We start from the raw sequence: 18,013 nt of genomic DNA, 5'->3' as shown, positions 1-18,013 counted from the left end.
TGGGCATTTGCTGGTGGCTGGGAAGGTCTTCTAGCTCCATCTCTAGAGATCTTCATGAACCAGCAAAACTAAGAGCCCTGTCCTCAGAGGCTCTGTCCTGCTCTCCAGGGCCATTCTCTTACTAGTTTATTCTCTGGACTTCCTGGTTCTGGTGGTATGGTGGCCACCCTTCCTCATCTTTCCTCTGTCATCAGCTTTGTCTCTCTCCTCCTCCTCTTCCTCCTCACCTTCCTCCCACTCAAAGGCTTGTCAGTTGGGCTTAACATCCTGGCTCCCTGCCCACTCTTCTTCCTTACTCTTGTTTAAAGCCACTGCTGATGATCTACTGGGGATTCCTTCTGGTTTGTGTCCCCCAACCTGGGAGGATGTTGGACTGAACCAGCTGCTCTTCCTGTAGCCTCTGTCACTGGCTGAAGTTGGGCTCCCGCTAACCTGCTTGTCTTCCATTGTCCTGAGTTCTTTTTTTTTTTGTGGAGATAGAGTCTCACTTTACTGCCCTTGGTAGAGTGCCGTGGCGTCACACGGCTCACAGCAACCTCCAGCTCTTGGGCTTACATGATTCTCTTGCCTCAGCCTCCCGAGTAGCTGGGACTACAGGCGCCAGCCACTACGCCCGGCTATTTTTTTGTTGCAGTTTGGCCGGGGCCGGGTTTGAACCCGTCACCCTCGGCATATGGGGCCGGCGCCCTGCTCACTGAGCCACAGGCGCCGCCCATTGTCCTGAGTTCTAAAGTGTGGCATACTTGGTGGAGTCCCTCTCCTCAATGCAGTGCCCCTCTTCATGTCATATTGTCCCTTTACCCCTCCAGAGGTCTGAATTCACAGTCTGAGCACACTCAAGCATGTCATGTACATTTGTGATACTTTCAGGTATCATTTTATTGGTGCTTCTTGCTTGCTTACTCTCCCTAGGACCAGTGTTGTGTCTTGGTACTGCCTTTGGTAAGATGTTGCAAGCCCAGAATCCCTCTCTACACATCATTTGGCCAAGAAATGTACAGTGCATCCATATTTGGTACAGAGGGAAAAAAGATATGGTCCCTTCCCTCCCAGGACTTGAAGAGACAAGATGAGTCGGTGGAGTGAACAGAGGAGGGCCATGAGAGTGCCAAGTGAGCAGAAGAACCCTCTAACATGCTGGAACTTGGGGTACACACAAGAAGATGGAGAAGTCTGTGGCTAGGAGAGATGGGGAGGCCACAGAGGAGGTGACACATGCCCTTGGCAGCTCTTGATATAAATAATGACCCATAGCTACCTTTTCCTGGGACTCACAGGGTCATGGTTCCAGGCTGGTAACTGATTGAAACTGCTTCCCGCTGGAATGCTCTACCCAGTGGTTCAGAGCAGAGTCAGGTCATGTTGACTCCAAAGCAGGTCCTCAGGAACACAGACAGCTTAAAACTTTGACCGAGAGCCCTCTTTATTTTTATTTATTTATTTATTTTGAGACAGTCTTACCTGGTTATCCTTGGTAGAGTGATGTGGCATCTTAGCTCACAGCAACCTCAAATTCTTGGGCTCAGCCTCCCAAATAGCTGGGACTACAGGTGCCCGCCACAACACCTGGCTATTTTTAGAGACAGGGTCTTTCTCTTGCTTAGGCTGGTCTTGAACTCCTGAGCTCAAGCAATCCACCCCCCTTGGCCTCCCAAAGTGCGAAGATTATAGGTAAGAGCCACCATGCCAGGCCAGGCAGCCCTCTTTTGGTCATCGTGGCCCCTGGGGGGAAGGTCAGCATCAGGGCCATGCTCTGAATTCATTGTTCTTGCTCAAGGCCCTAGGCTGTGGGCACATCTGTTTTTGTCAGGCCCATCATGTGCATGTTTTTCAGGGCTTTAAAGAGTAATTTAGTGGATTCTGCTATCCCTAGAGCAGTGTTTCTCAATCATTCAATTGTGTTGTGCCCCCAGGAGACATTTGGTAATGTCTGGAGAGATTTGGGTTGTCACAACTCAGGGGTTCTACTGGGATCTCATGGGTAGAGACCAGGATGGTGCCAAACATCCTACAGTTCACAGGACAGTCCTCACAAGAAAGAATATCTGACCTCAAATGTCAATAGTGCTGATGTGGAGACACACTGCTCAAGAAAGTTTATGCAGTGTCCAGATGACATCCTGGGATTGAGAACATCTTTACATTATTTGAGAGGTGATGCTCAAATCACCTGGGATTGGGTAGCTTGGGCAAATATCTTGTCTCCCCCAGTTTTTGTGGGCTGGGAGACGACAGGGGGATAACATGAGAAATGACATCTCCCTTCAGGCTTACAGGAGAGATGGCCAGGATTTGAGGACACTGTGGCTTCCATGTTATTTTTCCCTCATGTGATCAGAATGGCTGGGAAGATGGCCACCTGGGGAGAGCTTGCCCTGGAATTAGCACTGAGGGGTCTCCCTTCCCTTTACTTCTACAACTATGGAGTGGGTCAAAGGCCAGCTCCAAAGATTGGAAGGAGGAAGAATTTTTCTCCCTTTCCCTGGATTAGGTAATTATCCCTGATCATTTAGAAGCTCTTAGAATGTAGCCGTTAAGACCATGGTGGGGGTCAAGGGGCTTGCCACCCATAGCTCAGTGGTTAGAGCGTCAGCCACATACACCAAGGCTGGCGGGTCTGAACCTGACCCGGGCTTGCTAAACAACAATGACAACTGCAACAAAAAAATAGCCAGGCACTGTGGCATGTGCCTGTAGTCCCAGTTACTTGGGAGGCTGAGGCAAGACAATTGCTTAAGCCCAGGAGTTTGAGGTTTCTGTGAGCTGTGACGCCATGGCACTCTACCGAGGGCAACATAGTGAGACTCTGTCTCAAAAAAACAAAACAAACAAAAAAAAAACCCCCCAAAAAAACCCCAAACAATGATAGGGGGACTAATATGATGGAGCCTTGCTCTTTCCTTTTCTTCTTTCAAACCAGCCCTTGAAGGCATTGTGACCAGTGGTGTCTCTTGGGGGAATCTGGGCAGAAATGATTATCTCTGAGGATTCCCTGAGGCCTATTTTTAATCCGGGGCCTACTTTCCTCCTATACCCAGTATGCTTCCCAACTGCTTCCCGCCACCATGCAAGCAGAGTGTGCAAACCCGTTTTATCATTAGCACCAAATTTGGAAGACAAGCTTGCTACCAAAATATCACATGGTATTTTCTCCTGCCCAGCTTGAATGAATCCTCTCCTCAGTGCAGAGACTCTTAGGAGCTCCCCCAGGCCCCAGGGATCCAGTCTGCAAGGATGAAGTCCCCAAAGATGAAGTCTCCCAAGGTGAGAGTCCCTCAAGCATAGAGTATCTCAAGGATAGAGTCCCTAAGGATGGAGTCCCTCAAAGATGGAGTCCCCCAAGGATAGAGTCCCTAAAGATGGAGTCCTCCAAGGACAGAGTCTCCCAAGGATGGAGTCCCCTAGGATAGAGTCCCCTAAGGATGGAATTCCCTAAGGATGGAGTCTCCCAAGGATGGAGTCCCCAAGGGTGGAGTACCTAAGGATGGAGTGAGTTTCCCAAACATGGAGTCCTCCAAGGGTAGAGTCCCTAAGGATGGTGTCCCCAAGGATGGAGTCCCCCAAGGGTGGAGTACCTAAGGATGGAGTGGGTTTCCCAAAAATGGAGTCCTCCAAGAGTAGAGTCCCTAAGGATGGTGTCCCCCCAAGGGTAGAGTCCCTAAGGATGGCATCCCCCAAGGATGGAGTCTCCCAAGGATGGAGTCCTATAAGGATGGAGTCTCTCAAGGATGGAGTCCCCTAAGGATGGAGCCTCTCAAGGATGGAGTATCCCAAGGATGCAGTCCACTAAGGATGGAGTCCTCCAAAGATGAAGTCCCCCAAGGGTGGAGTCTCCCAAGTGTGGAGTCCCCTAAGGATGCAGTTGCCCAATATGCAATCCTTTAAGGATGTAGTCTCCAAGGATGGAATTCCTAAGGATATAGTCCTTCAAGGATGCAGTTCCCCCTAGGATAAAGCCGCTAAGAATGGATTCCCCTAAAGATGAAGTCTTCCAAGGATGCAGTTTCTCAAGGTGAAGTCTTCAAGGATGGAATCCCTGGGATGGAGTCCCTAAGAGAAGGAATCTTCCAAGGATGCAGTCCCTCAAGGTGAAGTCTTCAAGGATGGGAGTCACCCAAGGATGGAGTCCCTAAGAGATGGAATCTTCCAAGGATGCAGTCCCTCAAGGTGAAGTCTTCAAGGATGGAGTCCTCTAAGGATGGAGTCCCTAAGGATAGAGGCCCCTAAGCATGGAATCTCCAAGGATAGAGTCCCACAAAGATGGAGTCCCCAAGGTTGCATTCTTCCAAGGAGGGAGTCCATCAGGCATTTAGGGCTCCTCTCCCACTTCCTGTCCAGGTCTCTTGTCTTCTTTGGCATGGCATACACCCCATCTCAGGGCCTAGCTATGTTGCTCTCCATACTTGATATGCCGACTTTGCTAGCTCTTCCCTTTGTTCCTCCATGGACAGCACCCATTCACCCTTCTTTCTGCCTGGAGAAATCCTAGAGCCAGGGTTTTAATCAGACAGACTGGGTTCAAATCCCAGCTCTGCCAATAGTTGTTTAAGTGACTTTAGGCAAGTTAAACAATTTCTCTGAGCTTCATCTCCTCATTAGCAAAGTGAGAATGAGCCTTTTGATGACTAAAGGCAATGCCTTAAAGGACTCAGCACACTGCATGGCACAACTTGACCTTGGAAGGACTCGCTATCGTCAATATCATTAGTTGTGTTTTTTTCAATCTTTCAGGCCCAGCTTTCTTGCCATGTTCTTTGTAAAGACTTCCTTGATTCCTCACTTCAGCCAGCTCCCTTCTTGGCTATGTTCTTCAGATCCTTGGAAACTTATATTCTGGCTCTCTCATCACATCCTGCCTATGTCAATATTTATTTATATTCATTCTTTGTCTCTAACTTATAGTGTTAAGAAAATTGGGGCTTAATACCACCAAGTATTGGGTGTTTTTAGTTGTTTTTCTAATAGTTCTTTCTGATTCATTTGGTCTCTTTCTTGAAAACAATTGGTTTCTTGAAGGTTTTGGACATGAGGACCCATGCCCCAAAGAAGCAGCTCTAACTTCTTTATATGAGCACTGAATTACCTCTTGTCCTCCTGGGAGAAACTCTCATCTGCTTTATAAGACCAGGAGAGCACCTCTTCTTCCTGCTCTCTCCTCTGGGTATCCTCAGGTCTCTGTCCTTCTGTCACAGCATTTCTGTTATTGCACTGTTACATCTCTCTCTGACCAGCCCCTGGGTCCAAAGGTATCTTTAGTATCTCACCTATATTATTATGATAGTCTGGTGAGGTGGGATATTTTGCTGATTAAGAAACTGAGATTAGGGCGGCGCCTGTGGCTCAGTTGGTAGGGCGCCGGCCCTATATACTGAGGGTGGTGGGTTCAACCCTGGCCCCAGCTGAACTGCAACCAAAAAAAAATAGCCAGGTGTTGTGGCGGGCGCCTGTAGTCCCAGCTACTCGGGAGGCTGAGGCAAGAGAATCGCTTAAGCCCAGGAGTTGGAGGTTGCTGTGATCTGTGTGATGCCATGGCACTCTACTGAGGGCCATAAAGTGAGACTCTGTCTCAAAAAAAAAAAAAAAAAAAAAAAAAGAAACTGAGATTAGGAAAGTTACAGGACTTGCTCAAAGTTATCCAGTTAGGAAGTAGTAGAACTGGAAGTCTGACTTCGAAGCCACTCCATTTCTCTGCCTCCAAGCAAGGGACTGGTTGTTGTCACTGATGTATAAATATAAAGGAGGCTGTAGTTTGCCTTTTGGTTCTGTCATTCTTGGGTGTTCTCAAATCTTGAAACCATTTGGATGTTCTGCTTGTATCTCTGAAAAACAGGTGCCTCTTATGTCTGAGTAGAGCAGGTTTCTCTTTTCTTTGCCCTGGGATGCTCTTGCTCAAGCTCCACAGATTGCCTTCATCCCAGATTTTTGTGATTTGTGCACATGACCCCTCTCTTGGATTTTGGGGGAGCTAGAGCTATATTCACATTTCAAGGTGAAGATGAGATATAGTTGTGTCCAAAGGATCTTGGCCATAGTAAGTGGCCACTTGATATGATGACTGGCTTCTCCCCTAAACGACTTTGATGCTTTTTCACCCATCATGCATTGTTACTCTTGTGCTCCCAGGCTCTGGAAGCTCTCTAGCTGCCTCTGTGGGTGGGTTAAAGTCTTCATTGCTCATACCTAGATCCTGGCCTTTGAGAAGGTTTGGGCTGCTGGGTACTCCCTTTCCTGTGCTGTGTCACAGACCACCAGGAATGGGGTCCAGTGGAAGTGCCATTCTAATATTTGACTACAATCGTCCCTTTAAGCATGGTCTCCATGGTCTGGGGTCTCGATATTCAATCCTTAGGCCTGGAGGGGTCCTGTCTTACCCACTCCAGCACTGCTATTCTTCAGAAGAAGCCTGGATGTCTTGACAAATTAGTGGGAGACCCAGGCTTTGAATTCACATCTCTTCCCTCTCAACCCTGACTCTTACTTTGCTGTTATACTTGTTAAAAATGAAATCTCAGTGAAAGTTGAAAGGTTTTCTTTTTCTTATTTTATTTTCCACAACCAGTTCTAATTCAAGTAGAGGAGTAGTTGGATCTTTACCTCCAATGCCTTCTCTTCCTGCCCCCCACCTTGTTTGACTAGTGCAAGGATATCAGACAACTCTTACCATTTTGGGCACAATTGGTTTAGCTGCCCTGAGGCTAATTGTTCCTTGTTCTGTCTAGCTGGCCTCTTTATTTCATGATAGTCCTACCATCCGCCAGTACTAATCCTCTTATCACACGTTATGCCCTGGCTTCACTCACTGTGCCCGCAATTAGACTCTTCTCCTGCTATGTAAACTGCCTCTGCATCACTGATAATTAATATTGGTTATTCAGCACTTCTTCTAGCTGCTAAATATTGAATTCTGTTATTTTTAATTATACGAGGCCCTTATTAATTATCTTACTGAATTTGTCTTGTGCCCACTGGTTATAACAACTCTAACTAATGGATCTGTCCCTAGAATACCTCTCCTTCTCACAATCACATTCTTGGGCGTGCAGTTTTAGTATTTAATAGACATCAAACAATAATGCCCCTCTAGTTCTAATACTCTTAAGTAAAGCTGCCTCAGTACTTTTGGCATCTCCTCCCCAAAGACCAAAGTAATTTAGAAGGTGGTTGTTGCAGCTGTCTTTGGTAATAAGAAGAGAACATGAACGTAGAACCAACGAGAGCAGGCTCTCCAGAGACTGGGGTAGAATGAGCTGGCTTATAGCTTGGGGAGGAGGGGGAGGAATAAGGGGTTTCAGAGGTAGGTGGACCTCTGTGTTATTTTCTATGGGTGCAGGGGGAGAGGATTTCTGGAGCTGGGTGTGGGGGTGGAGGCTCAGGTACTTACGGGTATACCTGGAAAGAGGCTGGGCTGGCCTTACCAATTCCAGGGACTTGCAGAGAGGGTGTTGGGGGGCACTTAATTCTGGAAGGGACAGCAGGATAGCAGCCTAGAGGAGAATAGGAGAGTCAGGGTGGGGTGAATGAAGAGTGTGGAGAACTTTTCAGGAAATGTGGGCTTTGAAAAAGTCAAGGTGGACAGGTGGGAGGAGTCAGCTATGGATGGGAGGGTGGAAGGAGGGAGAGGAGTGTGAGGGGTGATTAGATGTAATGTGAGTGTGAACCCACTGCCAGCCCACTGAGGGCAAGGTTTCCTTTTCCCTGTTCTGGTGGTGACTCACTCTCTCTTCCTTTCTCAAGGATGAGAAGCAGGAAAAAATAAGAGGAGCTGCCCCTCTCCTCAATGACTCCCCAGATTTGTTTGCCTACCCTCTATCCTCAGGAAAAGCACACACCCATGTCCCCTCCTGTGCTCCTCAGGAACCACTTCCTTTGCCTCTAAATGAAATTGCCTCTCATTTTTGCCAGTCCTATCATTCTCCAGGGGTGTTGCTCATTCTTCTCCCAGTCTGACAGCCAGCTGGCCAATCACCAACTTCTTAATCCATTAACCAACATGGCTACTGGTCAGCCAGTTGGCCAGCTCTAAGTTAGTTTTTAGCCAGTTCTTTGGAAGGCCATCTGGTAAAGACCTCTGGGTGATCAGTTAGCCAACACACCCATTAGTCCATGACTCAACTGAGCAGCCCAACCCTTCTCACACCCCTGTTCCCTCCCTCCCTTCTCCTCAACTCCCTAACATTTCAGCTGATAGGATTTACTAATACTGCATAATTGGGTCTGCTTCTTAATCCCCTGCCTTCCCTTTCTCACCCTCTGTTGGAAAACCCTGTTGCCAACTCTGTGTGTGTTACTAACACGCTTATAACCCAGGGGACCAAGGCATGGGCAGGGACAGGTGAGGCAAAGGTATGAGTGAAAAACCGAACTAACCTTTCTGTCTCATCTGCGGAATGTCGACCATCTTTAAGTCTTTGCTTTCTTGGTCCAGTTCTTTTGTCGTTTTCTTCTCTACTAACCGAAGTCTCTAACTGTTCCCCTTCTCTGCAGACGGCTCTTCCGGGAGGGAATGACTGAGGGGAGAGGAATCCAGAGGAGGGGTGGGCAAGGGATGGGGAGAAGGGACTTGATTTTTTCTGTGTGTTTTATTTCTCCCTCCCATTATAATTTCGTTTTCTTTAAAGGAAAAGCTTCCGCTGAACCTAAGGTGGGAGGGTTTGAACAAACAACCAAATTTATGTGGATATATATTTTTCCTCCTTCCTTGAGTTTCACAGTTGGTCATTTTATTTTTCTTTTCTTTTCGTTCTGTTTTTTCGTTGTTGTCCTTGTTGGTTTTTTTTTTTATGCCCCCTCCCCCCCCCCATATCTCCGGTGAAGCACGCAGGGATTGGACACGCTATGGTAAACAAACTGCATTATCTGGTAGATATCACTCTAATTGTCTTACCGTTTGGTTTGCCGTGGGTTTTTTTAACTGTTTGATTCTCCCTCTTTTGTTTCCTCTCCCTGTTTGGTTTTGGTTGTTTTGCTCTTTCAATTGTTTTTTTGCGTCCTGGACAGTCTTTAGATTTTGCTTCTCTCTCTTTTGGTTTTCCTCTTTCCCTTTTATTTCTTTTTTGGTCCAAACTCAAATCCAAAAGACAAATGGAAATCAAGGAATTTGGCCTATCCCTGCCCTAATCCCTGACTCCTGAATTCAGACTCCTGGCCAGAGAGACCTGGGGGCAGGCCCCATGTTCATCGGCTCTGGTTAGACCAGCCCCAATGCCAGGCTGCTTTTTTCTATTGCTTTATTTTGTTCTTTCCCCCCTCCTTTTTTTTTTTTTTTTTTTGATTTAGTTTTCTTTCTTGGTCTCCTGAAAATCCATGGAAAACACCATCCCATGACATGCTATGCTCTGCTCACTGTCAGCTCCCCGGAAGGACCCCTCAAGTTGGGGGAGGGGGTTGGGAGTGAGACCTCCGTGACAGCCAGCTGGGAGGGTTCCCCGTGTGGGGGGATGGCCTTGGGAGACACAGGGCTTCCTGGGACTGGTCTGGACCTCATTCACATCACCAGTTCATTCCAGTTTGGGGCCTGCCCCACGCTGGCTGCCAAGGGAATGGTGCCACTCCCTCCCTCATGTCTCAGCCTTGAGGGCTCCTGGTTCTGTCTCCCTTACATTTTGCATGGCATGAATGGTCTTTTCCCCCCACCAGGGACAGCGTCCAGTTCTCCCCACTTGCTCAGTTGCTCTGACTAACACTGTTTCACACTGTCTGCCTTTCGTGCCATTCCCCTCTATGCCCCTGCCCTCCCGCATGGCCTCTGTCAGGGGTAGGTTTCCTTCCCTGATGAGGGGAGTGAGAGGAGGAATCCCCACCAGGGTGAGCCTGGGGTAGTGGTTTTTTTTTGTCCTTGTCCTAGAAGCTCCTCTGTTTGGGTTGGGCTCAATCCCCGTGAGTGCTGGTGTGGGTGTCTGTGTAAATGCAGCTGGTGTGTGTTGGTGTGTGGGTGTGACTGTGTGTAAATGTTGGCATGACATTTCGGGGTGTTAGTGGGAAACTGCTGTGTGTGAGACTCTGCTGGTGACTCTCCGTGTGTAAGTGCCGGTGTGAATGGGGCTGCGTGACTGTGTGGGGCTTTGAGCCTGGAGAGGAGAGCGGGGGTGGGCTGTGGGGGCTGGCCCTTCAGTCTAGGTGCCATGACAGGCGGGAACAGGGGAGGAGCCAGGGCTGGCCCTGTGCTCATTGCCTCCGTGTGCCTGCAGGCCCTGCTGTGTGTGTGTGTGTGTGTGTGTGTGTGTGTGTGTGTGAGTGTGATCCCCTGGGATTCCCTCATGCCTGCCCAGTTCTGGCTCTGCGGCAGCAGCCGGTTAGTCATCGCCTATTAATAATGCAGAGTGATTGAGCACCAGGCTGGGGACCCTGCAGATGGACGTGTCTGCTCTCATGGGGACGTGTCAGTGCTGCTTGGGGCAGCTGCCTGGCCTGCCCATCCTCCCAGGTCTGTGCGGCTGTCTGGCTGCTGAGTAGGGAGTACAATATTTGGGGCTCCCAATCTGAGTGGCTCCCCAACTTCCCTAGGAGGCTGTACCTCTGGGGCCATGTCTGGCCTTTCTGGACACTTTCAAAGGCCCTTGTTTTCTTGCACCTGCATAGACTAGAGCTCACAGCCAAAGCCACCCCATCCTCCACAGGCTCCATTCCTCCAGTTGCTCCTTCTAGGAGTTAGCTGCCTGCCTGTTCAAGCCAGGCCATTGAGTAGCTGTCAGGAGCTGACCATTGGAGCTTTCTTTCTTTTCTTTCTCTTTTTTTTTTTTTTTGAGACAGGATCTTGCTCTTTTGCCCTGGCTAGAGTGCCATGGCATTATCAGAGCTCACTGTAACCTCCAACTCGGGGCTCAAGCGATCCTTCTGCCTCAGCCTGTCAAGTAGCTGGGACTGAGTCATGAGCCACCACATCCAGCTAATTTTAAATATTTTTTATAAAGATAAGGTCTCATTATGTTGCTCAGGCTGGTCTTGGGACCTCCTAAGGTCAAGCCATTCTCCCGCCTTGGCCTTTCAGAGCGTGAGGATTACAAGTGTGAGCCATTGTGCCTGGCCTGGAACTTTGTTTATGGAGTGTTACTGGATAGCCAACCTGTGAGTTTGGAGACGGAAGGGAGGCCAGATCAAGCCATGTTGTGTGCCCCAAGCAATGGGAGAATACCATCGTAGAATTAGTACCCAGAAAACCTCAATTTGGTAAAAATTGGCCATATAGGCTGGGGCTACTGAAACTTACTTTTCTCATCTACCAAATGGGCTGATAATATACCTGCATTATCTATTTCATGGGGTTGCTATGAAGATTAAGTAGAGTGATAGAAGTGAAAGTATTTGTACTCTGTAAAGGACATTAGAATTTTATTAAGCTTTAGAAAATGTTAACTAATTATCTCACTGTTTCCAGGGAAGGGATGTTTTGTAAAGAAATGATTCCCTTTCCATAGTAAACCCTGGAGAATACAGCATCTCTGGCCCCACTGGAGATCCTATTACCTTTCCTTCTTAGGAATCAATCCCAAAATAACTGCATGAACCTCAGAATGCTTCAGGAAGTGGGCTGGGGAGGAGGAGTAGGGAGGAAAGATAAATGACTTGGTTAAATTGGTTACAAAGCAAACAACCTGTATAGTTTCAGCCCTGGTTAGGAAGATACAAGTATCTGCTGAATTTTGAGTCTCTAAAGTCCACACTTGCCTGCGTGAGCAACACTGATTGATGAACAGATCTGGTTGCCTCTTGGTGGCCTCATAATCCTACATAAACCTGTGCTAGGGATGAGCTCTCTCAGGCCAAGACTGAGTGAGGCACCAATAGTGTTCAATACGTTCTGATTTCCAAGGCATCCCCCAGACAAGTTCTGTTTAGTTTTCACTAATCCATTCATATGGACTCTTGTAATCTGATCACTTCTCCTTGGTGAGAGGGTAGATGTAGACCAAAAAGGCCAACTAGTTGAGAGGTTTGGATAAAGTAGGTATGTTCAGGCTGATAGAGTAAAAATAATGATAGTTACCCAGGTTTGCTGGCTCACACCTGTAATCCTTGCACCTTGGGAGGCCGAGGCAGGAGGATCACTTGAGGTGAGGAGTTTGAGACCAGCCTGAGCAAGAGCAAGACCCCAATTCTACTAAAAATAGAAAAATTAGCTGAGCACAGTGACACATTACTATAGTCTCAGAAAATTCCCTGTTCATACACTGGGGTCTTTCAATAGCTTTCTCATTTTGCATGTCATATAAATTGGATGGCAGGCAGTAGGCAGAGAGTTCTCCCAGTTACCATATGGGAATACTGAGGCCAGAGACAGCATATCTTGCCTCGGGTCATAAGGTAAGATATGGAGGAGTTTCACTTCAGTTCTCTCACATAATGCTCAGAGAAAGCCTGGAAGAAATGGCAATGATAGAAGTTGTTAAACTCCCTTTACAGATCAGAGAGGTAAAATGAGATTATGCCAGAAAGTGGTGAGGGCTGAATGAAAGCCCAGAATTAAACTTAATTCTCGTTCTTGCTTTTCTTTTCTCCCTTCCCTTCCCTCCCCTCCCTTCCCCTCCCCTCCTCTCCCCTCCCCTTCCCTTCCCTCCCCTCCCCTCACCTCCTTCTCTCTCTTTCTTTCCCTCCCTCCTTCCTTCCTTTTCTCTCTCTCTCTCTCTTTTTTTTGATAGTCTCACTCTGTTGCCCTGGGTAGAGTGCTGTGGTATCAGCCTAGCTCATAGGAACCTCAAACTCGGTTCAAGTGATCCCTCTGCCTCAGCCTCTTGAGTAGCTGGGACTATAGGCAACTGCCACAATGCCTGGCTAGTTTTTCTATTTTTAGTAGAGACAAGGTCTCACTCTTGCTCAGGCTGGTCTCAGACTCCTGAGCTCAAACAATCCATCTACCTTGGCATCCCAGAGTGCTGGAATTACAGATATGAGCCATCGTGCCCAGATTTTCTGACCTGAAGTCTTTTCTGTCTATGCCCAAACTTTACCAAATTTCAGTGTTGGGACTCACAGTTGGACTAACTTCTTGGTATATCTTCTTAGCCCGTTTTTCTTGTTAGCTTCTGTCCCCCCACAAAACAAGTGGCTAAACCAAACACTTCGTGGGACTTTCCTGACCTTGCTCAGCCTGGAGACCCTCCCTTCCTCCCTGTCTTCATCCCCTACTCCCACCCACTCAGTCCTGAGGGGATGCCAGGACCTTTTCCCTAGACTAGTTGCTTTTAACCACCTTCGGTTCCAGGATCTCTTTGAGAGTTTGATGACAGCAATGGACTGTCAGAAAAGAAAAACCCATTGGCACAGTTTTGCATATAGTGTCAAGGGGCTTGGAATCCCCAAAGCCCAGCCACCTGCCCAAGAGCTAAAAACACTTGCCAGGCAGTCTTATTCCTCCCAGAATAAATCTCCCACCCAAGGAGGTCAGAGGGCCCATAATTGTCGCAGGCAACTGGGAGAGGTTCTGGAAGATAGCAGAAGGATACCCCTTTCTTCTTGGGGCCTGGTGGGCACAGTTGCTCACCTGTGTGGGGCCATTTATGGCCAGCACCTGGATTCACATCCTACCCAGCCTGCTACAGGACAGCAGAGAAGTGGCCATGGCAGGGAGGGCTGGGAGTCCACCAAGGTCACAGGCTGCACTCCGAAGCCACCCAGCCTGCTTCCCTGCTCCTGGGCAGGGCAGTTGGCTCTTGCTGCCTCATGTCACTTTCCCTGTCCCCTGGCTGGGTAGAACTCTTCCAGGGCAGAAACTCTGGTTCCTTGGTGTACTCAGTGTCCACTTGGTTTGGCTTGTCTGTGTGGGAAGACCCCCACTTCCCAGCCTCCCAGGGTAGAGGGAAGAAGAAATAAATGATATGTTGGCAGGAGTTGAGTGTATACCCTTTGCTGTGTCCCAATAATTCCATAGTGCCATTTGGAAAGGAGATGGCCAAGGCTTCCCCCCACAGCCTTGGGGAGGATGTGGTGTGTGCAGGTGTGTCTGGGAGTTGTTGTTTGGTGGCAAGTAGGCAGTGGAATGAATGTGTGGGTCACTCGCTGGTGAGGAAGGTAGAGTCTGATGTCCCTTCCCTTTCTTTCCAAATCCCTGAGTGTCTCTGTCCTAGTGGTCACTCCTCTCTGCTCCTCTGTTGGAAGGAAGTCCCCTCTCCCTGCAGCTCTTTCGCCTCCATCTCTGTTCCTCCTGAGGCCCCTGCTTCGCATGCTGGCTGCCTTTCTTTGGCCTGTCTTGCTGGGCCTGGCCTCACCCTGCTCCTCTAACCTGCATGTGTCCCAGTGGCTGCTCTGTGTCCCATGCATGGCCCCCTCCCTTCCCTCCTCCCCCGCCGGCCCCACCCCTTCCAGAAGCTGTGTGGGGGGGGTTGGGGGGCAGGAGCATCATGAACCCTGGGGAGGAGGGGGACCGGGGGAATTATTCCCCTGTTTCCTGCTTTTACTAACGAACCTGCCATTTTTGTGTCTGGACTTTGATTTGTCTGAGGGAACAGTCGGGTTTTACTAATCTAAGTCATCTCCCTCCCTGCCTTCCCCAGAGACCTTCCTCTCTTCCCTCCACCCTCGGCTTCCTTTCCACCTGGTGTCCATCTCCCTCTTTTTCCCTCTACTCCCCTCTCCGGCTGCACTTCCTTAGTTATCCTGGCTCCTGCTATCCTCTTTCCCCTCCCACCCCTAGGCCATATGGGATGATTGAGGTAGCCCTTTCCCAATAGGGGGCTGTGGGAGTGAGTGGGTGGGAATGTACCAGCCTGGAGGGGAATTGAGGAGGATGTCCCCCTGCCCACCAGGTCAGGTCCATCTAACTCAGAGAGCAAAAGGAGGGTGACCTTTGCAAATGAAGTGGGGTAAAGAGAGTCCGTAAGGTGAGGGACGAGGTCAGTGGCCAGTGCCCTGGCTTCTGAGGTCAAGGAAGGAGGACACAGCTGTGGGGTTCAGATGGGCTGCAGGAGATTCTCTTCCTGGGGAGCTTTGGGGTCAGGAGAGCCTTCTCCCTGCACAGCAGCAGGGTACACTTGAGGATCTGTCACCAAAGAAAGTCATAGGCTCCCCAAGTGTTAGTTTTATAGATTGAGACATAGGCACCATGGCTCTAGGTCACAAGGCAACTTGTAGTTGACCTTTAATGACCATGCGCTGTATCCCCTTGACTGTGCTTAGATTAGTGGGGTTACAGAGACACATCAGGCTGGTGCCCGCCCTTTAGGAGCTGACCAGTGGGGGTGACCACTCTTGGACTCAGGAACTGATAAATTCTGTTCTATCTAAGGTCACACTCTGCCTTCTCCAGAAGGCTCCTGGTCTCAGTGCAGTCTCAGGAGGGGTGGAGCTAGAGGTTGGGATGGAGCTGGATTGCCCCAGGAAGGTCCCTTCATCTTGTTACCCTTTTCCTGTCTAATCCCTACCCCTTACTTCTGGTCCCCTCTTACCTTTATCCACCCCCCCTCTGCCTAGTCTAATCTCGTTTGCATGTTTTTGTGACTAATACTTTGAACCTTCCCTTTTCTACCCAGACCCCCACTTCCCAGCCTCCCAGGGTAGAGGGAAGAAGAAATAAATGATAATGACCAGCCCTCCCTTCAAAACAACACTCAAAGCTTTCACACTGCCCCCTCCAGAAGGATGCCCCCTTATCTTCTGCCCTGAACCTAGTTACCCCCAGCACAAGGTTCGATGGTTCTCAGAAGGTGGCAAGTGGGGCTTGCCTCTGCCTCACTCACTGCAGGCTCCAGCCAACCTCAAGAGGGCCTTGAGGGTCCTGGGAAGGTGGGAAGCTCCCCTTGCCCTGGTTCTTTCTGTGTCCTGTAGGCGTTCCTCCCCCTCAGCCTCCACAGTGGCACCCTGGAGACCAGTCACTAGAGGATGGCTGGCAGCATGTGCGTAAGGAATGGTGTGTGTAGGGACATCACAGGATATGACTTGAAGGCCCCAATTTCTAGATATTACCAGAAATGGGGGTACTGAGCCATGTTTGGAAAGTGAGAAGTGGGGTGAGCTGTGTCCTGCGGATACATAGTGTTGTTGGGCTAACTATGAGCAAGCTTTCTGCTTGCCCTGTGGGGGTTCACCCTGTTTTCCAGTTGGCCTCCTCAAACCACTGCCCTCCCAGAGTGGGGAGGTTCATGGTTCTACGGCCCTGGCTCTTTCCCCACATCCTTGAACCTTTGTGGGCTGATCATAGGGTTAGACTTTTCAGGGACCAGGTGGGCATTTCCCCGGGGCACTGATGGATCAGAAAATTTCCTGTCCTTGACCCTGCCCCACTGAGGGTCACTTGTGCCTTCCCCAGCCCACTGCTGAGCACTTCTGCCTATAGGAATACCAGGTACTCCCCAATTCCTCTCTATCTTGCTTTCATACTGAATTTTCATCTCAGGGGCAAGGTATTCATGAGGTTAGCCCTGTCCCTTTCTGTCCCCTAACCTGTCCCAGACTCCCCTACCTTAACAATGGTGGGGCCAGTAAAGAGACAATTAGATAGGAAGAAAGGAAGGGCTGTCCTCTCTTTTGGAGGCAAGAGAGTAATCCAAAGATCAGAGGATCTAAGGAGTAGAGAGACAGCTTTAGGAAGGGGCTAGAAGTGCAAACCCTGGAAACTGGGTGGCAGGTGGTATTCAGTCCTTTGGGTGTTATGCAAGCTCAGGAGGTGCCAAGACTTCCCAGGAACATGTGAGCTCTTGGTCCTCATGCTGCTGTCTTCCAGCTCCCTACTGGGCTCAGACTTAGAGACCTTCTCAGTGCCCAGAGGGAGGACTGCACAGAGTCTAAGCCACCAGGATCCAGGGAGCACATCGGTGTTCTCTGCCTCGCCTTTGAAAGAAGTTCTGAAATCACAGGTGTCCACAGAGCACTTTCAAGATGAGGAAAGTGAGAGTACCATTTACATTGCCCCTATGTCTTAGGATAGGGGGCTGTCCTAGAGTCCCCATTCCTGTTCAGAGGGCCTTGCAGGAAGATTCTTAAGTTTCTTCACGGTGAGCTCTCAGTCCCCTCCAGGCTCCTCCCTGCTGAACTGGGGGCCACAGGGCAGGCCTTAGCTCACCTGGAACCATCAAATCTTGTGCTGCCTCTTTTTCCTCCTTCCCTCTCTTCCCCCACTGTTCCTCCTCCTAGACAAGCAGACATAAAAATGAGGGGTTCCCCTCCTCTGCTGCCCCCTGGCCCCTCCCATGCCCAGCCTGTGGCTCTTCCCAGGGAGTTGATGCCGGTTGTCTCCTGTCTCTCCCCCTCCCTCTCTGGGCTGGGCAGGTGACCATCTCCGTGGACGGGATCCTGACCACCACAGGCTACACGCAGGAGGACTACACCATGCTGGGCTCTGACGACTTCTTCTACATTGGGGGCAGCCCCAACACAGCTGACCTGCCGGGCTCGCCTGTCAGCAACAACTTCATGGGCTGCCTCAAGGACGTGAGTAGGGCTGAGAAGGGGCTGGGGTCAGCTCAGAAGTCCTGTCTTCATTGTGATTTAGTCTGACCTGGCCAGTTGCCTGGGTCCTCTGTTCCTTCCAACTCCATGGTGGGAGACAGCTGCTCTTTCAAAACCCATTGACTCAGTCAAGAGGCTTCTCCCCTCTCATTTCCTCGAGCCTTAAAAGCCCCCATCCTCTCAGAGGACCTTCAAGGCAGCTGTGGTGCAGAGGAAAAAATGTTGGACATGAAGATGAAAGACCTAGGTTTGAGTCCCAGCACATCCGCTGTCTAGCTCTGTGACCTCAGTCAAGTGTCCTCATCTATACCTACTTCTTAAGGTTGTTAAGAAGCAGAGGAGGAGCAGATGAAGGCATAAGTGAAAATACTTTGTCAATCAGACAATGGCACCAGGTGTTAGCAGGGATTGGTGGCCTTGTCATTATTATGAACCCCAGTGCAGCAGGCACTGAGTACCCACAGGGCCAGCCGCCATGCTGTGCTGGGCTAGGACACAGGACAGAGGAAACGAATGGGGCAAGGGAGGGTCTGTGCATAAAGCTGTAGAACAAGGGCCAAGCCAAGGGGTCTGGTGGCACTGAGCAGGGGCTGGGTGGCCAAGTCCCTGGTGCTGGCTGCTGCTGGGCAGGAGTTGC

General features: G+C 49.6%; 1 protein-coding gene across 19 annotated transcripts in view; it reads left to right on the top strand.

The window, feature by feature from the left end:
- NRXN2 (neurexin 2) overlaps positions 1-18,013 on the top strand; it is a 110,354-nt gene that overhangs the window by 36,130 nt on the left and 56,211 nt on the right. For 8 of the 19 annotated variants that reach the window (XM_053560942.1, XM_053560932.1, XM_053560946.1 and 5 more), the window contains 2 exons: positions 8,815-8,859; positions 17,197-17,358. In XM_053560942.1, coding sequence (XP_053416917.1) covers positions 8,815-8,859; positions 17,197-17,358 — 207 coding nt within the window. The remainder of the gene's footprint in view (positions 1-8,814; positions 8,860-17,196; positions 17,359-18,013) is intronic. The other 11 variants (XM_053560951.1, XM_053560939.1, XM_053560938.1 and 8 more) reach the window with 2 other exon arrangements.

Source organism: Nycticebus coucang, chromosome 14, assembly GCF_027406575.1.
Source record: "Nycticebus coucang isolate mNycCou1 chromosome 14, mNycCou1.pri, whole genome shotgun sequence".
Classification (NCBI taxonomy): Eukaryota; Metazoa; Chordata; class Mammalia; order Primates; family Lorisidae; genus Nycticebus; species Nycticebus coucang.
Note: the sequence above shows the minus strand (reverse complement) of the source record. Positions and strands in the feature narration are given on the sequence as shown.